The 27188-nt window shown below is 55.1% G+C and overlaps 11 protein-coding genes across 11 annotated transcripts; 7 read left to right on the top strand and 4 right to left on the bottom strand.

Moving 5' to 3' along the window:
- Window positions 1-1211: 1211 nt before the first annotated feature.
- Window positions 1212-3547, top strand: N7482_003227 (putative respiratory complex assembly protein Rmp1; the record flags this gene model as incomplete). The annotated part of the gene is made up of 2 exons (XM_056685352.1): window positions 1212-2207; window positions 2285-3547. The coding sequence occupies 2 exons, from the start codon at window positions 1212-1214 to the stop codon at window positions 3545-3547; spliced, it is 2259 nt and encodes a 752-aa protein (XP_056544094.1).
- Window positions 3548-3720: 173 nt separating this feature from the next.
- N7482_003226 (repressor protein) lies at window positions 3721-6268 on the bottom strand (the record flags this gene model as incomplete). Its single annotated transcript, XM_056685351.1, has 2 exons — window positions 3721-3975; window positions 4034-6268. 2 exons carry the CDS (start codon window positions 6266-6268, stop codon window positions 3721-3723), a joined length of 2490 nt encoding a protein of 829 aa, XP_056544093.1.
- A 568-nt stretch (window positions 6269-6836) lies between these two features.
- On the bottom strand, window positions 6837-7716 carry N7482_003225 (fumarylacetoacetate hydrolase family protein; the record flags this gene model as incomplete). The annotated part of the gene is made up of 3 exons (XM_056685350.1): window positions 6837-7264; window positions 7341-7552; window positions 7661-7716. 3 exons carry the CDS (start codon window positions 7714-7716, stop codon window positions 6837-6839), a joined length of 696 nt encoding a protein of 231 aa, XP_056544092.1.
- A 982-nt stretch (window positions 7717-8698) lies between these two features.
- N7482_003224 (gamma-glutamyltransferase family protein) lies at window positions 8699-10702 on the top strand (the record flags this gene model as incomplete). Its single annotated transcript, XM_056685349.1, has 4 exons — window positions 8699-8863; window positions 8941-8959; window positions 9020-9369; window positions 9425-10702. The coding sequence occupies 4 exons, from the start codon at window positions 8699-8701 to the stop codon at window positions 10700-10702; spliced, it is 1812 nt and encodes a 603-aa protein (XP_056544091.1).
- A 1022-nt stretch (window positions 10703-11724) lies between these two features.
- Window positions 11725-13609, top strand: N7482_003223 (putative MFS multidrug transporter; the record flags this gene model as incomplete). The annotated part of the gene is made up of 5 exons (XM_056685348.1): window positions 11725-12764; window positions 12835-12959; window positions 13012-13124; window positions 13182-13311; window positions 13371-13609. The coding sequence occupies 5 exons, from the start codon at window positions 11725-11727 to the stop codon at window positions 13607-13609; spliced, it is 1647 nt and encodes a 548-aa protein (XP_056544090.1).
- Window positions 13610-13968: 359 nt separating this feature from the next.
- On the bottom strand, window positions 13969-15057 carry N7482_003222 (sialidase family protein; the record flags this gene model as incomplete). The annotated part of the gene is made up of 1 exon (XM_056685347.1): window positions 13969-15057. The coding sequence occupies one exon, from the start codon at window positions 15055-15057 to the stop codon at window positions 13969-13971; it is 1089 nt and encodes a 362-aa protein (XP_056544089.1).
- Window positions 15058-15639: 582 nt separating this feature from the next.
- N7482_003221 (Short chain dehydrogenase atnD) lies at window positions 15640-16599 on the top strand (the record flags this gene model as incomplete). The annotated part of the gene is made up of 1 exon (XM_056685346.1): window positions 15640-16599. One exon carries the CDS (start codon window positions 15640-15642, stop codon window positions 16597-16599), a length of 960 nt encoding a protein of 319 aa, XP_056544088.1.
- A 719-nt stretch (window positions 16600-17318) lies between these two features.
- N7482_003220 (putative NRPS-like enzyme) lies at window positions 17319-19775 on the top strand (the record flags this gene model as incomplete). The annotated part of the gene is made up of 1 exon (XM_056685345.1): window positions 17319-19775. One exon carries the CDS (start codon window positions 17319-17321, stop codon window positions 19773-19775), a length of 2457 nt encoding a protein of 818 aa, XP_056544087.1.
- Window positions 19776-20967: 1192 nt separating this feature from the next.
- N7482_003219 (polysaccharide lyase family 1 protein) lies at window positions 20968-22438 on the top strand (the record flags this gene model as incomplete). Its single annotated transcript, XM_056685344.1, has 3 exons — window positions 20968-21586; window positions 21654-21738; window positions 21817-22438. 3 exons carry the CDS (start codon window positions 20968-20970, stop codon window positions 22436-22438), a joined length of 1326 nt encoding a protein of 441 aa, XP_056544086.1.
- Window positions 22439-23121: 683 nt separating this feature from the next.
- On the bottom strand, window positions 23122-23995 carry N7482_003218 (uncharacterized protein; the record flags this gene model as incomplete). Its single annotated transcript, XM_056685343.1, has 2 exons — window positions 23122-23635; window positions 23709-23995. The coding sequence occupies 2 exons, from the start codon at window positions 23993-23995 to the stop codon at window positions 23122-23124; spliced, it is 801 nt and encodes a 266-aa protein (XP_056544085.1).
- Window positions 23996-25600: 1605 nt separating this feature from the next.
- On the top strand, window positions 25601-26721 carry N7482_003217 (enoyl-CoA hydratase/isomerase family protein; the record flags this gene model as incomplete). The annotated part of the gene is made up of 4 exons (XM_056685342.1): window positions 25601-25923; window positions 25979-26089; window positions 26151-26507; window positions 26571-26721. 4 exons carry the CDS (start codon window positions 25601-25603, stop codon window positions 26719-26721), a joined length of 942 nt encoding a protein of 313 aa, XP_056544084.1.
- Window positions 26722-27188: the final 467 nt, after the last annotated feature.

Here is a 27188-nt window from a genome sequence, read left to right as displayed (position 1 = left end):
GGGAAGGAGGCATGCAATTTGGACCTGGATAGCAGAAGAGACGGGGGGCGAATGCAGGGCGTTATTTTTTTGACGTGCGATCGGGGCAATCGGTAGTCCCCGAGTCGCTGGGTCGGGCGCCGTCAATGGTGAATGGTCAATGGTCGTGTGCCAATAGAGGGCCACGATGGATCAAAGCGGGGTCCTGCCACGCGGGTCTGGGGAAGACGGGGATCGCGCTGCCATTGATGGCGCGACAAGAGAACGATGGTGAACGATGGTGAACGACTCCGAACGATATGGAGATCAATATAGATCGCTCAGGGAGCCAAATAACCTTAAATGCGAGTGCAGCTGGTCTTTCCAGCCGGTCCCAAAAGGGACCGAATGCAGCCAATCAGAATTCGCCGAATGCGGATTGCATCATCTCTGGGCGCGATGTTGCCAGCACCTGCCAATCGCAGTCGACAGCTTCATCCCAAATGGGCTGAAAACAAAAGCAAAGTGCTAGCTAAACTACATCCACACCTGGATATTGGCCAATGGGAAAAAATCAAAGCAAAAGCAAATTAGTTTATTGGGTTCGCACTCTAACCTTAACGCTCGATATATCCATACACATAGCGATACCTTATCGCCATGAAGCAATTTTCTTCTGTGCAGACACCCCAAAGGGGCTTTCAGAGCTGCTCGAGAAGCAAAGAAGCCAAAAAAATTACAGCTTCATCCTACTAGTTTGTTATCTGAGCCGTTCTGCTCCAGTGTATGTGTGTCGATGTGTCGATCGTAGTTTGCTACTCAGAACGGCCAAGCTGCTGGAGACCAATAGCTATCGGGTCCATTCTTCGGAAGCCAGTATACTGGCTATTGGTAACTGTATAGAGCACTCAAGTCTTGGGACAGGTTGCGAAAAAATCATAGCATCTAAATGCTTTTCATTTCTTCTAAGGCTGCGGTATGGCAGAGAGCAGCAGTAACCTACCCGCACATCTCCGATGTCAATATGGCATCGACAGTCAAGCTATCTACGCGATGATTTTAAACATATGGTCCCCCAATTTCATTTGATCCCGTCGGCAATGAACGCAGTAAACGACAAAAGTGGGCAGAACTAGTCGACACCTGAGGCATGAAAGCCTTCCTATTTAGGATTAGCCCGGTTACGACCTGTCGACGAGCGCATCGGCAACTTCGCCGCGACTCCGTTGCGACTTCGTTGCGACGCCTGCTCCATGGCTACCATACGACGCCATCCCCGGAGTGTACTGGGGTTCTGGGGCTCTTCCGTTTCCCAGAGAAGCTTTGTCCCGTCATGGACTGCACATTCCAACGGTCTCAGCCCTTTGAACCTGCGGTTTCAAAGCTCCAGCTCCGAAAATTCATTTTCGCACCCCGACGAGCCGAACCAACATACAACCCGCCATCGTCGCCGTTCAAAAAGCCAGCCTGAAAGCCGGAGGTTACCACTGGGCGTTGATTCACTCGGAAAACCCGGCGAGATCGTAGTCGTGCCCCCGAAGCGCACCCGGACCTCGAATCGAAAGCCGCGCGAAACGAAAGACACAACCGGCGAGGATGCGCGGACAGTCACTCTGGGCTCGATGCTGGAGGATCTGGAGGAAGAAGCTGCCATTCCGACTCCGAGCCTAATCCGAGAAAGAATCGAGAGTTACCGGTCCTCCTGGGGCCCAATGGGAAAGTTGGCCGACAGCGACTGGGAGGCCGTGCGGTCTAGCCTGGCATCATCATTCACCTACACACAACTATCGGAGTATATCGAGGCATACGTCCCACATGAGTCCCAGCCAGAGGGTAGCACGGGAAGGTGGAGGCCTGGCACCTCCGCGTTTGTGCATGCCAATTCAGTGGGCCAGACCGGGGTGGCCAACCGAGTGCCTACATCACAGGACTTGAAGGGCAAGCCACTGCTGGCGGAGCGGATCCTTCGAGACTGTTGGCAACTGTCGATCGCCGATGAAATTGGCCAGCTAGACCTCCGCCTTCCACCTGCCTTCATCGCTCTCCTCCTGAATGCAGAGCACTTTTCCTTTGACGAAGTGGCCGGTCTACACCAATCCAGCATCGATATCACTAGCTCACTGGGCCTGGTGAGGATCACAGGACGTCAAGGTGCATGCGAGTCCATACGCGAAATCATCCTTGACGCCACAGCGAGAATCCGAGAGGATGCAGTTGACATCAGAGCCCCCACCCCCACCCCGGATTCGGTCAGGTATTCTCTTCACGCTTCTTGGACTGGGTAAGCGAAACATACGGTGTTGCTTTGGAACCGGCATCCTCACAGGTTCCAGAAAGGATCTTGTATCTTGCAGAAAACAAACATGGTGCGGACAACGCTCGCAGGACCCTCAACCTTGCGCTTCACGGGAGCACTCCCGCATCCGTCCCCTTCTCCACCTATTTCCCTGCTTCTGAGCCTGCGAATGTGTACAAATATAACCCAGGAGCCAATGTTTCATGGCCCGATCAACAAAAGGAGTGGTTTCGATGGGCCATGCCCTCTACACAGGCCGTGGAGATGAAAAGCAACCCGACTCCTTTCTTCGACGGTCACCAAACACGCCTCTCGGACCATTTGCTGAGCCTTCTTCGCAAGGCTCCTGCTCCAAATTCCGGCCTGAAGGGCGGCTTGACGGTACACGAGTCTGTGACTGCTGCCGTAGGTTGCTGTCTATTCGCCCGGAAATCCTCGCTCGAAGATGCGCCCATCAGTGCTTCGCAGCTGGGAAAGTCATTTCTGCAAAGGACCTTTGCAACAGAGATCCCCCAGATCACGCGTTTCCTGGGATCCCTTCAGCCCATCACCCCCGAGGATGAAACTCAAGTACACCACATTCGACTGACTCCATCCTTCGCATATTCTGGCGTTGTCCCAAAACTGGACGTCAAAATTGCCTCTAGGTCAAGAGACTCTACGCGGAGTTCTGAGAACCCGTTTGACGTGCGAAGCATCAAATTGGTTCTCGAGTCGAACGCTGTTGATTATCTCCTGCCTGAGAACGGCCTCGACTTACGATTTACACGTACAGCTTACTGTGAGCTTTCGGAGGCTGCAATTGCCGAATCTCCAGCTTATCAAGGCCTTGCGGAGAGCATCCGATCGTCCTTGCGCGACGCGTTCGATTCCAGAAGGACGTCGAGTGACTCGATCTCATTACCGGCATTCTGTCAGATTTCTCTTCCCGCCGATCTTCTTCAATCTGCAGCGCACTCTGATAGTGCGACTTCGCTCACAGCGGAGTATATTTTGCCTCCACTCAACGATATCCGGGATGCTGCTCTTCAGCAGTTTAATTTCGCCGGTCGACGGCTGAATTATAGCTTCTACGAGAGCGGGCCGTTCCTCGCTGCTCGTACAACGGACGTTTCCCTGGACATGAAGATCTCAAGTACGGCCACCAGCGTGAATGACGATGGGTCTCAAATCTCTGCGGAGTCTGATTTCCATTCATTTTACAACGCTGCTTGCCGTGTGGCTTTCCAAATCCACAACCTGAGACATACGGATGCCGAGGATGGCCTATTTGACACGGATGGCTTGTATTAATATTTTGATTCTTTAACGTTTGCATATACATAGCAGCATGCTCTAGGATGAAGGGGCCTTGTAAAATAGACACATGATTTGTGATTCCCACTCCCACATTTGAGCTCACGGCCCGAACACTATGACCGAAAGTAGAACCTCTCAATCTGTCTGTGGCGATGTGTTGCACCAGTCTACGAACAAATGCCATCCAATCGAGCCTGGATCGTCTCTTCATCAAATCGGCCGCTTTCCCCTTCGTAGTGGCGAAGAACCTCCAGGGTCATCAGGCGCCGGGGGGCTTTGCGGCCGGTCATCAACTCAAACTGCGCAATGCCTTGCTCTATCACATTTTCCAGTCCGTCAGATAGAACCCATGGCCGTCCATTATCATTTCGGATCCGACGCATCTGTTGTAGTAGAGGCGTGTCCAAAGGCTTGTAAGCCATCTGTTTCGTATTAGAATGGGACCCGGGGCGGTAAACGTTATGGCTATCCGGAACTCACCTCCAACACCACACCCCCAGTTGGACTGCCGAGCCATTGCATCGGCATCTCAAAGTTGGCCGGGGGTTCGTCTCCGTCTGGGTCAGCAGGCACGCAGGATGCAATCATACTAGGTGGACTGGCATCATCGGGCCAGTCATCCTGAAGAGACCGGAGCACCCGAACCACCTCAGCTGAGTCGACCTGAGACGCCGCCCAGGAGTTGAAGTGCCGTGCTACCTCTTCCGCTCGCGATTGAGTTCGGTTATAGATGAAGATCTTACGACAGCCCAAACGAAGCATCGCGTAGATGGCTGCTCGCGCCATACCACCGGCGCCAATGACAAGGCCAGTTGTCTTTGCACTAATGGCATTTCGGGGGGACAGGTGACGAGCGATGCAGGTCATGATGCCCACCCAGTCCGTGTTCTCGCCATACCACCCCAACACCGGGCCGGCCTGGTTGCGTCGACTGGCTTGTTCCTGGAGCGAATACATCGTTCCATCAGAAGTACCTCGCAAGGGCATGATCGTGTTAATAGCCCCGATAGCCTCTGCGTGTCGGCTTTTCGCGGCAAGTTTATGATAGAGCTCCACACGCCACGGTCGAACAACACTAGACCCGCCGAAATTAGGGTCCCGCCGGAATTCATCCAATACTGCGAGAGAAGGGGAATCAGGGATCCTGTAGACGTGGCCCAGGCCACAATGCTGAATGGCTGCGTTGTGCATAGCAGGTGACAGACTGTACGATACTCTGGCTCCCAGGATACAGAACTTCAGGGGATCAAGAACATAGCTCTGGAACAGAGCTCGAACGGCGTCGCGCGAAGTTATTAGTGCATCAAGGTCATTCTCTGTCTCTCGAGTAATGGCAGGATGCGTCACCCCCGTGAGAATCGAGTTGAACACCTGTGACGTGCGTCCTAGGCGACCGATGTTGTAGGCAATAAGGGGGGCGTGCTGTCCTGGTAAAGCTCGGATCCTGTTGGTAAACTCGAGGACCGTCGCGTTTTCCTCCCTTGACGTGGCTACCCGGAGTAGGCGCACGAGCTGACAACCTAGCTTTTCCGCCTCGTTATACAGAGAAAGGCAGCCATCGTCCTCCCATTTCACACGGGAAGACGCTTCAAGGACATGCTGGCCAATGATCTTGGTCTTGCCCCGAGCGCGAATAATCCGGGCGAGTTGTGACCGGTCCTGGCCGAGGTCGACAACCAAGTATTCAACAGCCAAGCGAAGACCATGTTCCAAAATATCAAAATATGTTCTCAACTGATCACGCTCCTTTCCAACACTTGTGGACGACGTGTCCACGGAAAGAATTATGGGAATCCGCGCATTGCGGCGAAGCACAGACACCTGCTTGCTGATCACGGTTGGCGTTTCAGGGCCCCAGCGGTCGACACAGAGCTCAATGGCATCTCCACCGGACTCCAGCTCTGGCAGATTGACGTTATCCGCGAGAAGATCCGATGATCGCACGAAGATGGCATGGGTGAAGGAACGAAGCTCCGGCGGTGTCTCTAAGAGGACGAAGGGGGAGTCGTAACTAGAATGGTTCACGTCCACTCCCGTCACAAAGCGGACAAATCGGGTAAGGTCCTCTTTCACCTCTTGTAGCTTGAATGAGTAAGCTGCCGATCGAGGGTCGGGGCTTCCGTCTTCTGAGACAACGCGCGTACGGTCCTCGACATTGTAAAACTCAAAGTTGGAGCAGGTTCGATGTAACGGGTCTCCCTCGCGCAAAAGCCGTACCGATTGATCGTCCAAGCCGAGGAGTTGCTGAATGCGATCGATGTCCCGAACGACGTGGACCACCGGGTTCGTCGTGGATATGCGCCGCAGATGATCTTGGACAGGCCGTGTGAGACTTCCCAACCCACATTCAATCACACACCCAGTCCGGTGATTGTCGATCATCTGTTTCACCACCTCAATGTCCCGGCGCTGGAATTCCTGGCTGCCATGTTCCTTCAGATATCCATGTCGCGTGACTCCGGTGATCTCTTTGAAGTAATGGTCCTCTGTGATGAAGCGTCGCTTCAGTGCTGTCGCCGCAACAAACCCCAACGATCGCTTGCCACAGCCGCGGATGCCGACAAGAATCAGCGAGGCATCGGGAGCGAAGGTGCGCGGGGGAGTAAGATCTGGGGGGTGCATGGCGGGAAGAGAAGAGTCCCTGGTCGGGTCGGCGCAGGCAGTGGAATGATTGGAGTCGACAGGCTCGCGGACGCGGTATTTCCGTTCAAGCATTCGGGGCGGTTGTTATCAGAAAGGCGAAGTATTGATCTAGCTGAAAGGCGCCAGTGCCATGACTCGACACTGCATGTGCTGCAGGTGTCGCATAAAGGGGAGGTAAGCGAGGCCCAGGACGTCTGCGAGGCAAGACTAGGCGATCGCGCACGTAGCCGGGAGAAATCTGTATAGTTAGAGGTATAGGTTATAGGTATAGGTATCGGATGAGTGGAAGCGGAAGGAAACAAGAAAAGCAGTGGGAGATGGACGAGCAATGGACCGGACTTTCCCCAGATGCCGGATGAGGGCCGGCGGGTGGTGGGGCAGGAGCTCGTCGCGCGTCTGATTAGTCGGCCGGGCCGTGCGGGAAAAGCTTTAGCCATCCCTGCGCGGCATGGCCGAGTACGTCAATCTGGAGAATAATCCGGGCCATGTGGGGATGGTTGAATCATTATATAAAGGTGACGGGGTGGCTGAAGACAAACGAACCATACTAGGGAGCCAGGGTGATGCATAGCGCTTTGATCCAAATGTACCAAAATATCTAGGGAATCACAATATTCACATCAAACGAAATCAAAGACTTTTAGGTCTCCTTGAACTCATAGCGCCCCTCCCGGTCCTGCACCTCCACCTGGATCCGTCCCTCCTCGATCTCCTTGCCATTGACCTCAATCGAGGCATACATAACGTCTCCAGCCTTGACCTCACCCACGCCCTTGGGCGTGCCGGTAAGCACAATGTCGCCCTTCTCCAGGGTCATCACACGCGAGATCTGGGCCAGCTGCCGAGGAATACGATGTAGCATCAAACTCGTCGAATCGGCCTGGCGCTCGGTCTGGCCGACGCGCAGGCGAAGAAAGGCATCGTGGGGGTTCGGGATCCGCGACTTGGCGATCACTTCGGAAATGGGCAGGAAAGTGTCGAAACCCTTGGCGATCGACCAGGGAAGACCCTTCTTCTTGGCTTCCTCTTGGACATTGCGAGCGGTCATATCGATGGCAAGCACATAGCCTAATTAGAGACGTCGCAGACCGTTAGTCGGCCGAGGCGAGAGAAGAAAGCCAGGCCTGGCAGGGCGATCACTCACTCTCAATGGCATCCAAAGCGCCCTGCTCGTCCTCGGGATCAAGATCCCGGATGGTCTTGCCAATCACAAGACCCAATTCCACCTCATAGTGCAGACTGACACCCTTTGGGCGGAGAACGGGGCCGGCACCGGGAGGGAGGATGGAGGATGCAGGCTTCAGGAAGAAGAAAGGCTGCTTCGGCGTGGTGTTGTTCAGCTCCGTAATGTGATCGCTACCGAATAATCCATCAGCGCTTGCGCCCAATCAACCCGGAGGGTTGAGGGGATGAGTCGAGCAGGATCGACTGCGAAAGAGATGGGTCACAGGAGGGGGCACGCACGCGTAGTTTCGGCCGATACACATGATCTTGCGGCAATTGGCTCGGATGGATGCCATGGTGGGCTTCGGACAGTGTGGCAGGGGCAAAGGTGTGTAGGATACAACGTGCCGGGGAACGAGCGACGAGCGATTAAAGAAGCTCGGCCTCTCGGCCGACCTCCGGCGCGGGAGTTTGTCGCCAATCGCCCACAGCCCCGCTTGTGTTTTTACCCACCCTAGAACGTTGGCTAAGCACGGCTTACCAATAGATGCACCACTTAACTACGATAGAACGAAAGGTAGCAGATGGCAGGGTTCACGTTCGCCCCTGCCAATAGTTGCTCTCTATTCCCTACCTAACGGCATTCGCGCCGCAGTCTCGCTGAACAAGCATTCTGCGCGGATCCGGCTCACTGGACCGAGGCTCGGCTGGTCCGCCCGAGAGGGGGACGAAGAGATGGGCCTTCCACCCTGTCAAGCATCAGGGCCTATAACTACATGGTGATGCTGGGAGTTTCCCACTAGCGGAACGGATCGGATTGAACCCAATGGAAGGGAAACAAAAAGTAAATTTCCGACATCGGAATAGGTTTGGTGGCCTAGGTTTATCCCTGGACGCGCCTGTGTTTTGTGTTTTGCTGGGGCACGACGATACATCTATATACAATTGCACGGAACATAGCCCTGAGTGATAGATCCAACCATACCCGCCCTTTGATTTACGGCCCTTTGTCAGAATTGAGGCCCTGAATCACCCTTCCCTGCGTATCCTTCATAGACGAGGCGCCTCCAATCTCTCGCGCGTCTCCGTTTCCCGTTGATAAGAGTTTACCGATAAGACCCTGTCGACTCCAACTTCCCCAACTTTCTCCATTGGCACATGCCCGCCGAGCCAAGCGGGGCATTGCCCCCTCTATTTTGCCCATCTAAGAAGGTGCTTAGAGTCCGTTATCTTAGCGAGTTGGCTACTAACCACTACCCTCGGATAGGACCCCTTATAAGAAGAGTACGCGCGCGTTAAATTCTTCTGTTGGCCTTGCAACCTGCCTGCTTTTCCAAAATGCCGCTCAACGCCAAAGCCGTCTATGCGAAATCGGACCCCGCGTATGTGCCTTTTGCCAGTCGGCGGAGCACTATCCACAGCAAAAATGGCATTGTATCATGCACCCAACCACTAGCCGCGGCAGCGGGCCATAAGATTCTGAGCCAGGGTGGAAATGCAGCGGTATGCTTTGTCTTTCTTTGCGTGTTCTGGGTACTCTTTAGATATCTCAGTGCTAATCGGAGAGATACACTTTTCAGGATGCAGCCGTTGCCGTTGGTAGGCGCAATACTTGTGAAGCTGCCAAAGAATAGATGAACTGACTGTTTGTGTCTCTAGCGGCCGGCCTGAACATGACCGAACCTGGATCGACGGGTATTGGAGGGGACATGTTCTGCCTTTTCTACAATGCCAAAACGAAGAAAGTCCATGCGTTGAACGGGTCTGGGCGGTATCCCGGCGAAGCAACCCTAGACAAGGTGCGCAAGGAACTGAACCTCGCCCCTGGCGCAAGTGGCAGTATTCCCATGTTGAGCGCGCTGGCGGCCACTACGCCCGGCGCGGCTGCAGGCTGGGTGGACACAGTCGAGAAGTTTGGGAGCGGGAAGTTGTCGATGCAACAGATCTTGCAGCCGGCTATTGAGATGGGTGAGAGTGGATTTCCAGTATCGGAGCTTTCGTCCCACGGGGTAAGCATTTGGACTTCTTTGCGTTGGCGGTGCAAGACAGCTAACTCGCCCATAGTGGCAAGAGAGCGAGAGCGACATCCGCAACGCGTCGCCCAACTTCCGTGAGATGCTCAAGGATGATCCCTCCGCCAAGGATGGCGTCCGCGCTCCCCTTCCAGGGGAGATCATGAAGAACCCCAGCCTTGCAAGGACGTTCCGCGCCCTGGCAGCAGAGGGCAAGAAGGGCTTCTACCAGGGCCGAGTGGCGCAGGAGATCGTCCAGGTGGTTAAGAACGGGGGCGGATTTATGACCCTCGAGGACCTGGCATATCATGCCGAGGTCGGCACCCAGGAGACAGAAGCCATCTCTCTTAAGTTTACCGGCCAGGATATTATCTCTAAGCAGACTCCTGGGACGGATGGAGAGCCCAACCAGGGCGTGGAGATTTGGGAGCACCCACCAAACGGGCAAGGTATTGTTGCATTGATGGCGCTTGGAATTATGGAGGAACTGGAACGAACGGGTAAAATCCCTCGTTTTAGTCAAGCTCAGCACAATTCCGCAGAGTATCTCCATGCGGTGATTGAGAGTCTACGGATCGCCTTTGCCGATGCGGCCTGGTGGGTGACTGACCCAGACACCGAGCCAGTGCCGTCGCAAGGTCTGCTGGCGCGCGACTATCTGGCCGAGCGGGCGAAGCTGTTCTCGCCTGAGCGCGTCGCCGACATCGTGGATCACGGGAGCCCTGCCCACAACCACTGCGATACCGTTTACTTCGCAGTGACCGACTGCGAGGGCAATGGTATCTCCTTCATCAACAGTAACTATGCTGGCTTTGGTACCTCCATCATCCCGGCCGGCTGTGGTTTCACGCTGCAAAACCGCGGTTGCAACTTCTCTCTTGACCCTGGACATCCCAATGCATTGGCACCGCGCAAGCGTCCGTACCACACCATCATCCCTGCCCTCATCACGAACATTGCCGATGGATCCTTGCACTCCGTCTATGGCGTCATGGGTGGCTTCATGCAGCCGCAGGGCCATGTGCAAGTCTTGTTGAACATGCTGGCCTTCGGTTATCACCCCCAGGCTGCGCTGGACTCCCCGCGTATTTGCATTGCTGCGCCAACACACGAGAGCAATGACCGGACCATCCTCGTGGAGGAGGGAATCTCGAACGAGGTGGTGGAAGGCTTGCGTCGCCTGGGCCACAAGATTGAAGTCTTGACTGAATGGAAGCGGGCGATGTTTGGTCGCGGTCAGATCATCCGTCTACACTATGATGACGGGTCGCTGGTGTATAGCGCTGGCAGCGATCCTAGAGGGGATGGTATGGCATTCCCTCTCCTGTGAAAATTGAAAGGAATATATAATTCAATTGATGGAGCTTCCAAACTTCTTTTCGAATACATTATGCTAGTTTCAATCTCTTTTCCAGTGCCAGAGAACTCATGACCAAAGGAGGCCAATGGAGCAAGGAAGCACCGGGCTAAACCCCTCGAGAAGCTAAGACCGATGTAGAGTCTGCAAATTCCGAGCTAGCTCGCTAGCTACAGATATCTCTATAGCCAACCAGGCGACACCACCATCCGTCGTGGATACAGCCCTGCTATTAACCTGTCCAGGGTTAGCCATTGAGCTCCCATACACCACTGTAACTACCCGAAAGAAGGCAAGGAAGATAGGGCCAGAGAAATAATCAGCTCATTTTGGAAGCTTCGCATCCCTGCGTCTTGAAGCGGACTGGGCAATTGCTTGTATAAGTGACCCAAGCCAATCAAGGCGACGTACGCGGATGTACCCACAGCCCCAGATTCCATTAGGAGGCATTGGAGGCAGCTAGTGTGATGTTCCCTGTCTAGGCACACATCACCATCGAACACTCTAGACCCGACGGAATCGAATTCCTCCTGAGAGGGATTGCACCGACTCGCCAGCCACTCGGGAGTGGGCGTGACATGGAATCTACGGCCCCCCGGGGTATAGTTGCGACCTGTCACTGCATCGCCCCCCACACTGCGGAGAGGAGGGGGTTTCCAGGTGAGTGACGCCGTGTCGGGTCACCATCCCCGGATGTCTACTCCACGCCAGGCCACACGCGAGAAACGTGGTAAAGGCTGTTCGATCCCGTGGTGTAGCACCCCGGGCCAATCGGAAGTCGCGTTGAGGCGTTAGGAATAATGCCCACCTTGGGCTTTGCAAGATGTAGGGCTCAGAACAGAATTGTATATAATTCAACTGGGTCACCTCTTCCTCGAGCGTCAGGAGACAAGTGCTCTGCGAGGATGGTCATGGTCACCCCTCTACCTATTGGGCTTCATCTATTCATACCGCATACCAAAGTGCCTTGATCCAGACCCAGACCATTATTCACAATGTCGCGTCCGCCGATGACCGATGGCGATGTGGAGAAACAAGACGGTGCGGATGGCGGCATGCACTCCCCGGGAGGGACTCCTCGGCCAAGCCATGAGGAGAAGGAGGGTGCCGATGGAGCGCATCGAGCGAATGACGCTGGCAACAGCCCCACGGACCACAAAGAGCTCAAAGAGTGGGAGTGCTATGACAAATTGGGCTACTCATTCCCCCCGTGGAAAAAATGGTGCATCATCTCGGTGATCTTTGCCGTCCAAGTCTCCATGAATTGGAATGCCAGCTTCTATGCCAGCAGCATCTCGCTGTATGCGAAGCACTTTCATATTGCGGAACAAGCGGCGCGGGTCGGTCAGATGAGCTTTCTGGTTGCCTATGGATTTGGCTGCGAGTTCTGGGCGCCCTTCAGTGAGGAGTTTGGCCGATGGCCGATCATGCAACTGAGCCTTCTTCTTGTCAATATCTGGCAGATTCCATGTGCGTTGGCCCCCAACCTGGGCACGATCATCGTCTGTCGCACCTTGGGTGGTCTATCCTCCGCGGGAGGGTCGGTGACCCTTGGCATGGTGGCAGATATGTGGGAACCACAGACGCAACAGTGGGCGGTTGCGTTCATTGTGTTGTCTTCTGTGGCAGGGTCAGCCATCGCACCCGTGGTGGGAGGCTTCGTCGCGACGTACCTGGATTGGCACTGGAACTTTTGGATTCAGCTGATCCTGGGAGGGTCTGTTCAACTCCTGCATTTCTTTGTCCCCGAAACGAGATGCAGCATTCTGGTCACGCGGGAGGCCCGCCGGCGACGGAAGAATGGCGAGATGGTCTGGAGTGGCGATGAGCTGAAAGGAAAGCGCATCTCCTTCCGATACCTGTTCATGGTGTGGGCACGCCCATTCATCATGTTTCTGCGCGAGCCAATCGTCTTGTGTCTTTCCCTCCTCAGCGGCTTCAGTGATGCCTTGATCTTCACGTTCCTGCAGTCCTACAAACCAGTATATGAGCAATGGGGGTTCAACACCGTTGACACTGGCCTGGCCTTCATTCCGTGAGTCTTTCAAAGTCTTTTAAAGTCTTTCATCCTGCTCGGATTTCCCCTGACGCGTGCTGGCAATTAGGATTCTGGTGGGGTACGGCATTGCCTATGCCTCCTTCTTGCCATGGATCCACCGCCATTGCCGAGTTCAAGAACGAGACCCCGAGGGCTTGCAGCCAGAAGCTCGGCTTTATTGGCTACTATGGGGTATGTGGGATCCTACTGGAGATGTCCAGGCAACTGCTGACGGCAGAAACAGTTGCTCCACTGCTCTCGATCGGACTGTTTGGATTTGCCTGGACTAGTCTTGGGCCACCTCATGTCCATTGGATTGCACCCATGATATTTTCGTGCGTGATCGCCATCGCCAATGTAAGTAATCCATGGAGCACATCAAGGCTCTCGCTGATGACTGATATTTTGTTCCAGTTCGCTATCTACATGGCCACGATTGACTACATGATTGCCTCGTACGGCCCCTACGCAGCCTCCGCCACCGGAGGCAATGGGTTTGCCCGAGACTTTCTCGCGGGCATCGCCGCGATGTATTCGATTCCCAGTAAGCTGGACCGACTAGATGCCATATTGCTCATCCGTCCCCCCCCTAACAAGATATAGTGTACAAGCACATGGGAACCGTGCACAAACTGGAATGGCCCTCGACCTTCTTGGGCTTCATGGCGATTGTGTTTACGATTCCCATCTACATCTTTTATTGGTACGGCCCAAAGATTCGCGAGAAGTCCCCATTCGCGCAGGTTCTGGCTTCGGACCGCAAGAAGGCTGGGCGCAAGGTTTCCCAATGCGGTTCTGGCGATCCAGATCCCGTCGAGCGTTACCTGTCGGGATCATCGTAAAAGTAGGCATGTTTACTTGTGGCGGATTGAAATTGGGCAAATTGCACACTGGCTGTTCTAGTCATTCAACTCGTGAAGTATCGGGCACCCGCTTTTTATTGAGGAAATTCAACGATTGATTGTTCTTTTCATTCCTGTTTGGCTTTCTTACAAGCTCGCCCACATGCCATGATGCTATCATGCCATCATCCATATGGGCTAGGCGATGATCTACGCAACGTAAGCATCACGTCTGGGCTCGGCACAAATTCCCGGTAGACCCATCACGTTGGGTTGCCGCAGCAATCACCATCGCGTGCATGGAAAGATCAATACTGGCAATGCAAGGCCTATGCCAGCAGTCTTGGGTCGTAGACTGGTTACTGCGGCTGCCAGGAAATTGTTTTGGCAAGCGGTCCCCCGCGGTCGTAGGTGACCAGCGCAGTATGGTGATCGAGTGCCAGCACTCCCGGCCAGAAGCTGGAGGCGCGCGAGATCACCTGCGGTGCGCTCCACCGGATCTGGCCATTTTGAGGCGGACCTGCGAATACAGCCTTGATAGAAGCGTGCTTGACCCACTCCACCTGGGTCGAATCCTCGTCGGTCATAAATACGACAACCATAGAGCCATCGGCAAAGGCAGAGATCTGCGGAGACCCCGCGTTGTGGCCTGGGCGTGGACGGAAAACTTCATGCCGATTATGCCAGGTGGCCCCATCATCGTAGGAAATCAATGCCTCAATGCTGAATGGCCCATACCGAGTGGTCTCGAAAACCATCACGAGGGCCTCGCGGCCATTGTCGATGGTGGTTGCAATTCCATTCATACCGTCTCGCAAAGGGTCTTGATCGCCATGTAAGCAGACGGGACGGCTCCAAGTGCTCCCTTGATCATGCGAGACCACGAGCATAGTGCATTGATTATTAGGCGCGGATTCTTGGGAGTAGGTTAGTTGCACCTCTCCCCGTCGGCCAAGCCGCATGAAGGGCTCCCAGATTCCAAGCGGCGGGCCTTTCTCTGCGGCCTGGGACGCGTATTGCCAAGTGCGGCCCCCGTCCATGGACCTGCAGACGGTGATGCGGAAGTGCGTGGGGCCATTGGGTCCGAGATCGTGATTGCGGAAGGCTGCCAGGACCACACCAGGCGCGACCTCGAGGAGGAACATATTATCCACATCCCCGGCCGCTCGAGTCACTTCGGAGAAGTTCTCAAAAGTGCGCCCACCATCGGTGCTGCGTGCAACACAGAGGGCATGCATACCATCGGGGAAGCGCGTGAAGGAGGAGAGGATAGAGCCGTCCGAGAGTCGAGCAAGGCGGGGATAGGTGCCATTGTTCGGGGGCGACGAGAGCGGGCGCTCGTCGTCGTGGACGAGGGCGCGACCTGGTAGAGGTGCGCCAGATGAAACCTGCTGCGCATTGTGGCCCGCACCAAAGGCCTTGAGTACCTTTTGGCCAAAATGTCCCATGATTGGAGCGAAGGTGAAGAGAGAGGAGTTCGGTGGACGGGGCGGACGAAGCTAGGCTGGGGTGCTGTTACGTCATGGCCGGAGGGCTGGTCTAAGCTCTGATAGCTTGCAGGCTGGTGGGGACGAGAAGGCACGAAGAATGGAGACGGCGTCAGGTTGAGAGTCGACACCGCCATGGGGAGAACAGTCCGTCAATCTGTCAGTCATATTCGCCCTCCTGAATGTCCCGCAATCAATCTTCTCCGTGTCACCCTCTCTAAACTCCTCCCGACTGCACTCCGACCCATAGGAACGACGACCACCTTTTGCTGGTCATGGTCCAATTGCCTCGCTCTCGCCGTGGGTCATCAGATACCGGAGGCGGGTCGACTTCCAAGGCCGAATGTTCGGTGTTAAAAACTGCTGGAGTTAGGTTTTTGCACGGCGGATTTATCGCCGGCTAATCTCCGGTCTGGCAGAGCGGATAGTCACCACTTTGATGTCTACCAAAGGGGGTGTTCCCAATGGTATAAAAGGACCTAGTGGGCCTCCATGGATAGGAGAGCGGATTCTCATCGGTATACTGTGCCTCGCAATCTCACAATGGCGTTTGTCTATTCTCAGTTATTCGTCCGTCCGACGTATCCCACCCGGTCCTTCGACGGCCAGACAGTGCTCGTCACCGGTGCCAACGTGGGCCTAGGCATGGAAGCTGCCCGCCATCTGGTAAGGCTGGGTGCAGCTCGCGTGATTATGGGAGTGCGCAATGTGCCAGCCGGACAGGCTGCGAAGGAGCAAATTGAGACCTCGACGGGCCGCCCTGGCGTCTGCGAAGTATGGGAGGTGGATCTTGCTTCCTACAGCTCGACCTTGGCCTTCGGCGATCGCATCGCGCAGCTCCCCCGACTTGATGGTGCAGTCCTCAATGCAGCTGTGGCAACCCGGACCTTCCAACTTGCTGAGGGTCATGAACGTACGATCACGGTGAACGTGATCAACACCCTCCTTCTCGGTCTTCTCATTCTCCCCCGGCTCAAGGCCACCGGCCAAGAATTCCCCATGATCCGGCCCCGTCTATCCTTTGTGGTCAGCGGAGTGCACGCATGGGCAGAGTTTACAGAGTGGAAGGACACGGATACACCCATGCAGCTCGTTTCTGATCCCTCCCAGGCCAGGATGCAAGAGCGATACCCGCTATCCAAGCTGCTTCAGGTGCTGCTCGTCCAAGAGCTAGCTGGACGGGTTCGCGGCTCAGATGTGATTATCACCATGGTTGACCCAGGTCTTTGCCATTCGTCACTTGCACGCGAGGCGGGGTGGCAGCTCTACGTGATGAAGCTCGTGCTGGCGCGATCGACAGAAGTGGGAGCTCGCACACTGATTGCCGGCATCGCCACTGGCCTCGAGGGCCATGGCGCCTACATGACCGGTGGTTCGGTAGACAATACTAGCCTGTCTCCCTTTGTGCGCAGCGATGAGGGAGACCTAGCTCGGGGAAAGCTCTGGAAGGAGCTGTTGGAGATTCTCGAGCCTATCCGATCTGGGATTATGCAGAATATCTGAAGGACCTTGGAAGGTACACTCCGAGCAGCACCGATGAGAATTTTTGTGGCTAGAATGATATACCCTTTCTATACAACCGTCATCGACTTTCACTTTCTTTGGAAGTCCCATAAATCAGATCTCTGTTTAACGAATGGGCCCTGTCGCTCACACGGCAGCCTCAACTCCAACCGGTCTAGATCGGAGTCAACCGAGCTAATGCAATGCAGGTTGCTGGCTCGCACCGATATAAACGAGCATAGAAAGGGCTCCGAAGCTGACATGTTGCTGCGCTAGTCCCCACGCCGCATGCCATCCGTCATTCGCGAGACCCAGCCGGCAGCATTTGCCCCGGCCTGCATAGATCTGCATAGTTCGTAACAGCTGCAATCATCAGCCAGCCCGCTTGCAAATGCAGCCGTTGGAGGACAAACAACACCTCGAATGGGCGCCTTTGGAGGTGACATGATGCGAACAAGTTCGTGCTGAACTGTGAGCCGTGGCGCCTGGACCCAGGTGCCGATCGGTCCAGGCGCCGATCCGCATGGATTGCCCTCTTTGTCCAGCCAGGACTAGTCTGGTTCGTCGTGATGCTTGAGCCATGCTGGTGGAATGGCCCCCTCTTCAGCTCGTGAGATTTCGCAACGCAGGCTTTTAACCCGCACTTCCCTGGGTGTTCTATTCGTGATGGTCTACAACTAGTTTTGCTCTTGAATGTGCTACTGCCGCAAATAGTAATTATGGCTCCTATACGCTTAGAATCGATTTCCTTTGCTCGTCCGACGACCGAAGGGCCATGCAAACCTGTCCAAGCTGATCGATCAGGGTCAGGCCTTGATCTGATGCTGGCCGAGCGCCCTCAAAGCCTCTTGTACTTGGTCGAGGCTTTCGATGCCCCAGCTGCCGTCAAAGACGAGCATTTCGATGTCCAGCTCCAGCGAGTACTCCACCTCGCCTGGATTGTCACTGTCCGTGCCTTCATTTCATCTACCACTCTTTATGTCGGACAGCAGTACCTCAAGGGTCGGTGCTTCGTTGGTGAGACACCGAGAACTGCCGACGTCGTGACTCGAATCCATGTCGATACATACGAGGCCGTGCAGGATCTCTTTGCGCAGCTCATCAACCATCTGGAAGCGACATCGAAAGAGGGCCATGGCAACGGCTGCTCTGGAAAAGCGGCTGCCGATGCCATGTACAACACTATCATCCTCTACCACTGCCAGCCAGTACATAGGGTTGGCACTGGTACCGAAACCTGCATGAATCACTGCCATGTGTGCTGTCCTATGCCCATTATGGACCCGTTCGAAGCAGGGCTTCCATCGTCAGAGCTTCGACTATATATAAGACGAACCCCCGATAACCGCTTCCTGGTTCATCTGGATGGGGATGCAGCTAGTCGCAATTTGCCGCTGGCCACCAGCTTGCTACATAGCTTTGACCAGGCCTTGTGTTCAATCGCCCGCCTCCCGACGCAGTCTATAGGGACGGCGGGGCTATGCTCCATGTACGATCGCGAACAGATTGCTGATTCCACTCGCTCGCTTTCACCGGTTCAAGATGCACTTCTGCATGATCTATGCTTGCGACACTCGACGACCACGCCAAATGCGCTGGCGGTTCGCTCCTGGGATGGTGATCTTACCTATGCTCAGCTACATGACTTGGTATGCCGATTAGCCCATTGGTTGACCGGGAAAGGAGTTGCTCCGGGTGTTTTTGTCGCTTGTACCTTTTACAAGTCAACATGGGCCATCGTTGCCCGCCTTGCAGTCCTCATGGCAGGCGGCGCCTATATATGTGTCGATGCCCACGATCCACCGACATACTTGGAATCCATCATGGAACGAACTCGCGTTCGAATTATGTTAACCTCGACGGGGTTTACTCAACAATTCACTGACCGAGTGGATGTCCATTTTGAAGTCAGCGAGGCGTCTCTCCACGGCCTTCCATCGCTCCGTGTTATGCCTTGCTCCCCCGTGGCACCAACCGATCCCTGCGTTGTCCTGTTCACATCGGGGAGTACAGGCAGCCCCAAGGGCATCGTGCAGGAGCATCGGAGCTACGCTTCGGCACTGACAGACTACATTCACGTCATGGGGATGGGTCCGCATTCCCGGCTTTTTCAATTCGACGCATATGCCTTCGACATCAGCAATAATGACTTTCTCGCTCCCCTCATTGCTGGCGGCTGCTGCTGTGTACCGACGACCTCGATGACTATTGAGGCACTAGTGACCGACCTGAATGACCTAGCAGCGAACATGATCTTTGTGACACCGTCCGTAGCGATGGATATGGACCCCGACCGTGTCCCTACCCTCGAAATGATGTGCATTGGTGGAGAGCCTCTTTCCGACGCAGTTCTAGCGAAATGGATGGGCCGTGTGCGTGTTGTTAATCAGTACGGAATGGGCGAGGTCGCCTCTCTCTGTGCCCATAACCCCGACCTCCAGCTCGGCCGTGGGGCGGTGGTCGGACGCCCAGCTAGTGGCTCGATCTGGATCGTGAGCCCCGACTCTCCCGACCAGTTGATGCCGGTCGGTGCGGTGGGGGAGCTGCTGGTGGAAGGCCCACACATCTCACGGGGCTATCTCGACCATGTGTCCGGGAAGTCGGAAAACTTCCTCTCTGCACCTCCCATCTGGATGGCACACATCCACCCCGACCGACCCTCACATCGGTTCTATCGGTCTGGCGACTTAGGCCGATACAACCATGACGGAACTATTGAGCTTATCGGGCGGAAAGATACCATGTTGAAGCTCGATGGGGCAAGAGTCGAAGCCGGGCAGGTCGAGTTTGTTCTGAGCAGCCACTTGACACCTGGAGACGTCGCAGTAGTGGATATTCTCGGTGCTGTCGATGGCGTCAGTGAGCCCATCTTGGGTGTATACCTGTACTTATCCACCAACCCGATGAACCTCGAAGGCGGCTCGGTGGAAGAGATGCAGTTTCGGCCGATCCAGAAGCACCATGCCGTCCATCATCTCACGCAGGCCCTGAGCAACGCGGTCCGCCAGAGTCTTCCCCGATACTATGTCCCCAGTTTGTTCCTGCTCATTGACCGTGTGCCACGCACCAAGTCCAAGAAGACGGATCGCCGCAAGCTCCACATGCTAGGGCAAGCTTATTATATGGCTCGCCGAGAGGAACTAACCGAAATTACTGTCTGGCCCGATTGGATTTGAGTAATGTGATCCACTTGAGCGACCCCGTGGCATGAGCATACGAAGGGTTTAGGATTAACATCTCTGCGCTGTCGCAACTTTGTTGCCTGCCATGTCCGCTGTGTGTGGTGTTTCCAGGATTGCATCGCGACATGGTGGGTTTTAGCTTATCCTAGGTTCGTTGATGAGTCGATTGACTACAACCTGATCCCACAAAATCCTAGACCGGATTCCCAGACCAGCAACGTGCCCGGGCCTATGGGGAACTATACACTATCTCTATAGTCTAGATTAAAAGCACGGTTCATGTAATTGTCTCTGGGCTAATCGGCCGTATTTTGTATTCCGCACCAATCGACAAAGCCCTGCCTGTCTCACCGTGGAACTCGACCGTCGTAAACAATCAAAAAAAAAGACTAAAATCTAGGAGTAAGCATGTGCCAAAGCTTGAATAGGTAGGGTTACCGAGCTGTGCATTTCAACTGCTTGCCGGTGTCCCGCTCCATTTGAATCAAAAAGGCGCCTCCTCCATCAGGCCACTTTTCTCCCTCTGTACTGTAACTTCGGACGTTTTGCCGTCTTACAGCTGGAGATAAACATCGATGCAGATCAAAACCATCCGTCAATCTGGTCGGGAAGCGTCTGCCCGTGCTCTATCCATTAAGCATCGATAGCTAACTTGCACAGTGATTTCGATTACCATGCCGAAAAAGGGTCCCCGAACACCCTAACGGTCGCCCGCCCCACAGGGCTACCCGACTAGAGCTACTCTGAAACAACGAAGCAATATAATCGGCATCCTGAGTGGGGCAGAACGAGGCACGAGTAGCCGATTCGGCGATCAGGAGCCCCATCACGATATTCATTCATGGACAATTCGGGCCACCGCGTGGTCGAGGAGTTCGCACCAAAACAGCATGGATCATCACTGTGGGCCTCACATCCACTCAAGCTCAAACGGAGCCAAGAGCTCCGGCCTGTCTGCTCCCTTAGATGGTCAGCGCTGAGAATCGGGGTATATAGCTAGGCCAGCATGGCTCAGAGAACATGCCTGTGTTGCGCCGCCAGTCTTTCCTTTGCCGTTGCGCGACCTTCTCTTGATAAACTATCGACCTTCATTTTTGTTGACGCGCTGCTGGTTCAGTCGTTCTTTCGCTCTTTCGCTCTCTTGTGATATCCCATTACGCCGCCCATTCTCCCTAATCCTCCTGCCATGTCGGTTCAGAGAGCGCTTCTGGCAGCCGTCGCGCTCCTCAGAGTCACAGCTCAGGCTGCAGGGGTTTCAGGCACTGCTTTTGGCTTTGCGACAGGAACGACTGGTGGTGGCAATGCCGCTGCTGCCGCTCCTAGCGACATCGCCCAGCTCACTGAGTGGCTGACCGACAGCATTCCCCGAGTGATTCTGATCGACAAGGAGTTCAACTACCTGGGCAGCGAGGGCAAGTGCTTCAACTGCAAATGCTGCGTTCCTGACTCCAACACGTGTGGCAGCTCGGGCCAGAATGCCATTGCCCTGGCCTCTTCTTCCTGGTGTGGAACCTACCCGACGACCACTTGCACCTACGATAAGGCGGCCCTCGAGGGCATCAATGTCTCCTCGCACAAGTCCATTGTCGGTGTTGGCAGTGCCGGCGTCATTCGCGGCAGAGGTCTGCGTCTGGCGAACGGCGTCAGCAACGTGATCATCCAGAACATCCACATCACCGATCTTAACCCGCAGTACATCTGGGGTGGCGATGCGATTACTCTGGATGGCACTGACCAGATCTGGATTGATCACGTCAAGATCTCCCTGATTGGGCGTCAGATGTTTGTCGCTGGCTTCGATTCTAGTAAGTGCAGATATTCATCTTTTGAAGCGTGGATCTAGCTGTCGATATTAACCGATTATACTTCCAGGCGGTCGTGTTACCATCTCCAACAGCGAGTTTGACGGACGGACCAGCTGGTCCGCCTCCTGTGACGGCCACCACTACTGGACTATGTATGTTTCGACCCTCTATCCGGACAGCGTCGTACTGGGTTAATATCTGACTAATTGTGACTGATCTTTTCGGTACAGCCTGGGCTACGGTAAGAATGACAAGGTCACTTTCACGGGAAACTATATCCACCACACCTCCGGCCGCTCCCCCAGGCTCGAATTCGACAACTACTGGCACGTCTACAACAACTACTGGTTCAGTAACACCGGCCACGCCTTTGACGTCGGTGAGGGCACCAACGCTCTTATTGAGGGCAACGTCTTCGATCAGGTGAAAACTCCTCTGCTCACTCCCGGCAAGACCTTTGCGGTCAGCTCCAGCGACATGTCGACCTGCAACTCCATGCTCGGTCGTTCATGTTCTGCCAACACCCTCACCACGTCAGGCACTCTGTCGGCCAGTGACCAGTCCGTCCTCTCCAGCTTCCCCAGTGGCGGGTCACGCTTTAACCTGTTGGATGCCGGTCGCGTCAAGTCCTCAGTCCTCAGCAATGCTGGCATCGGTAAACTCCGCCGCTCCAGGGCCTCTAAGAAGAAGGACCGTCAGTATGCTGGCATCACACCCTCCGTCCCTGCCTCCTCTGCTGCTGGCTCGGGTGCGAGCCCTACCGGCCCTCCCCCTCAATTTAGCTGGACGACCATTGTTGTCAAGCCCACCCCCCTGCCCAGCGGTCCTCCCGCTCGTCCTCAGGGAAGCTAGTGTGCCGGCAGCTTCCCCTCCGGCTTCTTCTAGGTCCAATCAGATGACGTGTGGTGGCCGACGGGTACTATCCACTGCTTACTTGGTCGCTGTTCTTGCGGCGCAAACGATTGGTTTTTTTTTTTTCATTTCTCTTCTTCTGGTCGGGCAAAATTGCCAGTTTATGCACAATTAAATTACCCTTAGTGTGGGTGAACTTGCTCACCGACTTATGTATTTACTTGAAACTGTGTGGTCGCTTGTGAGGGCCTCCAGTCGAGGTCCTCCCGGTGCCTCAAATCACATCTTTTGATCCACTGACGTATCTTTCGATCATGTTCCTCGCGTCCCTGATAATCCACACCTTGCATGATTCTCCTTGGTTCACCTGCAGTGCACCTGGGGGTACTCTCTATAGGGTAGTTCCCGGCCTCCCCGGCCATTCTGCAGGGTCGAGCACGCTGTTAGGGCGCGGGTGTACGCTGAAACCCCGCTCAGCTACTCGCCACTGAAATAGATAGATCTCGAGGGAATTTTGCTTTGGATAGAAGCCCCAATCTCTGTGTGCTTGCCGCAACGGATGTAGGGACCGTAGGAGAGAGAATAGCGGCGCCGCTGATCCTCGACTTTAATACTCGCACCGCCTTCCTGGGCTATCATCCAAAGCATTCATGAAAACGGCTGGTGCGAGAGACGTCATCGTTCTATCCGACCGGCTTCATTGAGATGAATGCCCCTGAGATGTGGTACAAGTCGTGCGTCTCGGGATCATTGGCGCCCGGGGCGGCCCGAAATGGATCGGTCCCGATAGTGAACCCAGCGCTGGAATCGACTGGCAGCCAGTTGGACGTCTGGCGAGTGCTCCCATCGGGCATTTCCAGCATTGTTGGGTAGTCTTCCTCATGCGCCTGCTGCGAGGCGTGGCTCGCGATAGGCATGTTCGGCGCTACTGTGTGTGCAGGCGGGGAACCCGGGCATCGGGAGGACTGCATATCTTCACTGTCTTGATCCGTCTCCCATCGGCCAAATGAGGCATGACTTGGTTCGGGCGTGCCGCAGGGATCAGAGATGGGCGAGCCGGGGAAGGTCGGGAAGGCGGCTGGTGGACCGCTGGGGGTCATAAAGAGGGCTCTTTGGGTGGCCATCAGGGCAATCCATCGCTGTCGCTCCGCGTCGTCCGAGCGCGGCGACTCCACATACGGTTGGTGATAGCGCGCACTAGACGAGTGAGCAACTGGCGGCATTTCCCCGATCCCTCGGATTCCGCCGCGAGGGGTCAATTGTCATTTACCTCGAATCGTCCAACTTGTGGCCGGTGGGGTGGATCGTCAGGCCCGCCTCCACCCACGACTGCGGATACCGCTGGGGCCCGCCCACCTTCGCAGCAAGCTCGCTCTGATGCCAGCCCAGATGGTCCATCATCCCAGGATCGAGATCGCCTTGCATCACAAACGGTTGCCCGGCTTCTGCAAGGTAGCTCGGATGGAGTTCCTCGTGGGCCATGCAAGGTGCCAGGCCGTCCAGGGTTTGGCCGGACGCATCGACCAGATACCAGGGTTCCATTCTGTACGATGCCATGGTGGGGAATTTTCACCTTGTCAGGAATTGAGGCCCGACCTGGAAACGTGTGATGGGGACACGCAGTGGGACACAAGAACAAAAACCGAAGTCGATTGGGAAAAGATTCTGGAAATTGCGTCGACTTAAACCCTCGCGTCGCGGCCATACAGTAGCTGGAGAAAAGACAGGTTCCCCGCAAACCCGGGGCATCCTGGCTTACTTTAGGGGAGAAAGAAATTAAAAAAGCATTGAAAATAAACGAGAGAAAAGAAGTTGAAAATGCGGAGAAGGTACCAGGGACGTGAGCAGTTCAGCCGGACGCCGGTAAATTGCTGGCGCACCACACCGCATGATCCAAGAAGAAATGCATCACGAATGAGAAGCTGCATGCAATTAACCGAGTGACGACTCGGCGAGATTTCCCCGGATTGTGGCGGGCCCGATCGAACCGAGCTCCGCAGGAAACCCGATGCGCCAATCGGCGCATTCTGCGGCGGGCTCGGCAAGGCCTTATTTAACCGAACCCCCGCAGAAACGGAAGGGCTCGTGCGGACGATGGCGTTGATCAGGAACGGAAGGAAAAATGGGGAAGCGGGGGCACAGAAAAGGGCCCGTCAGCCGCTGGGTGCAAGGTACGGCCCATTTCAGCCCATTTCATGCGGCGGAGAGCCCCTCCGGGCCTCTCCCCGGCGATCAATCACCCACATCCCGAATTCGGGCACGGACATATGCAGTCGCGGTAGGCACAGGCTGGATTCTTTTGTCGCCGGAATGCAGGGGGGGGGTTACACAAAGCCAAAGGTACGGTTCTCATGATTTGGTCTTCGGGTGGACGGAAAGCGACCCACGGTGAGCGATATGGTGATCTCTCGAGGGTATACGAACCCCGTTGGATCGTGGACTTCAGGAAACCGAGTGTGCCGAATTAGCGAAACCCTCTCAGGGATGGGATACGAGCCGGTGACAACTGCCCTGCTTCTCCACTCGATGAGGTCGAGCGCCAGGATAGGAGCCAGAAATCCCCTGCTGAGCTCGACAAAGGGGTTATGCGAGTTGGACTAAGATTGGGCGTTTCTCAGCCGGTCTTCCTCGGCAACTGGCAAAGACCAGAGCAGGGGTGAGAACGGATTTTCCGCACTTTTACACTTTTATCAAGCCTTACTTTTCCACCGCATTTTAGTGGACCAGACATGGTATGGGTTTGCAGTGGACTACGCGTGGCCTGCAGTTGCTGACGAGCTTGGCCTTGACTTCGACTGCTTTTAATCCAGCGGACGAACATCGTGAGACAAGAGCTCCAACCCGACCGCCAGTATACTGTGGTATATACAAACAACTACCAGTACTGGCCGCGAGTTTCGGGTCATGCTGGCGCATGGACGTCCGATGTGCATGGCACATTCACAGGGCAGATTGCGGGGTCCCCAACGATCTCCCCACAGCCGAACCGAGGCCGCAACGCTCTTCCCACCGAGCGCAACGATCTTAAGTTCGTGGGCTTGATCACAAAATGCTGTGTCCTTTCAGCTAAATCATTGGGTCTCTGTTTCCTCTCTCTCTCTCTCTCTCTCTCTCTCTCTCTCTCTCTACACCAGTTTCTGGCGGTGATACCTCGCGCACAACATGATCTTCGATCCAGCCCCGATCGAGCTTCCAGCCTCCTACGAGACGGTCCCAACAACAGGCCATATCAAAGTCTCGCATCATCCCGCTGGTGCACCGTCGGTCACACCAGTCATCATTGTGACGCTGAATCGGCCTGCCAACAACAATGCCTTCACCTCCCAAATGGTCCAAGATGTCGAATCGCTCTTCCCTCTATTCGATAGCGACGATCGTGTGAAGGTTGTGGTCTTGACTGGCGCAGGCAAGATCTTCTGCGCCGGTGCAGACTTGGATATCGGGTTCAGTGGCAACCGAGAAAGGCCAGCCGATCACCGTGATGGGTAACCCTATCGTTCCATTCCGCTCCGGGGACCTTCAAGAGCTTACCAAAGCTAGCGGCGGACGCGTTGCACTGGCTATCCACCGCTGCCGCAAGCCAACCATCGCAGCGATGCAGGGCTCTGCCGTTGGGGTCGGGATGACAATGACTCTGCCGGCGATCATTCGGTGAGTGGTGGGATTTCTTCTACCGGCGTCCACTTTGACCCTAATCAACTTGGGTGGTTAGCATCGCCTATGAGAAGGGCAAGTACGGCTTTGTTTTCGGCCGGCGTGGCATCGTCATGGAATCGTGCTCATCCTATTTCCTGCCACGCCTGGTCGGCTTTTCCAATGCGAGCTATCTCGTGAGCACGGGGGGCGTTTTCCCACCCACGTCCAAGCATTTCGGCGATCTGTTCAACGAGACCCAGCCGGACCCGTCAAAGGTTCTACCCAGGGCTCTCGAGCTGGCCACCGAGATTGCGGAAAACGTCAGCCCAACTTCACAGTACCTCAACCGTGCATTGTTGTGGCGCAATCCGGGGACCGCAGAGGAGGCACATCTGGTGGAATCGGCAGTCATCTGCCACACTTTCGGCTCAGAGTACGTGGTCTGGTCACGGTGCCGTCCCACTCGGCGGGAGCTGGTTTGCTGACGGTGGAATAGGGATCAGAAGGAGGGCGTGAAGGCATTCTTCGAAAAGCGCAAACCTGCCTTCCGGGCCAATCTGGACGATAACCCGCCAGTGAACGTGCCGTGGTGGACCGAGGTGGACACAGGCCGAAATCCAAAGGCAAAGACCCCGTCGAAGCTGTAGCTGATCGCGCCATGAAACGAACGGCTCCGTTGTATGCACGGCGTACTGCCCCTTCCACGTAGATCAGCAAGAAGTCGATCATGTGTGATAATGTAATTGCTTCACAAAGTGGTGTGCATGATACCGTCCATCCCCTATTCGAGTTTAGCATGACCACCATTGCCTTGCATAAGTACGTGATATGTTCCAATGCTGCTCTGGGGTTTCACTGTTCTTCCTTCTACTTTGACTACCTGTCCCTCCATCAACAATCACAAACATGATCGCCGGCTGGGGGAGAATACGAACACTACACCCCAGGCAGACACCGAGGGTTTCCGCATAAAACTCAAGTATCGGCAGATAATTCATCCGAAATGATTGAAGACAAATGGGAGCTGGTTGATGGCGCTATCAAAGATCATTCTCCAATACAATGTAATCCCCCCGGCTCACCCGCGCCGCTAATGAGGTCGAAAATCAAAACA

The sequence above is a fragment of the Penicillium canariense genome, assembly GCF_028826845.1.
Source record: "Penicillium canariense strain IBT 26290 chromosome Unknown utg000002l_segment0_segment0, whole genome shotgun sequence".
Taxonomy (NCBI): domain Eukaryota; kingdom Fungi; phylum Ascomycota; class Eurotiomycetes; order Eurotiales; family Aspergillaceae; genus Penicillium; species Penicillium canariense.
This window is presented reverse-complemented; position numbering and strand designations above follow the sequence as displayed.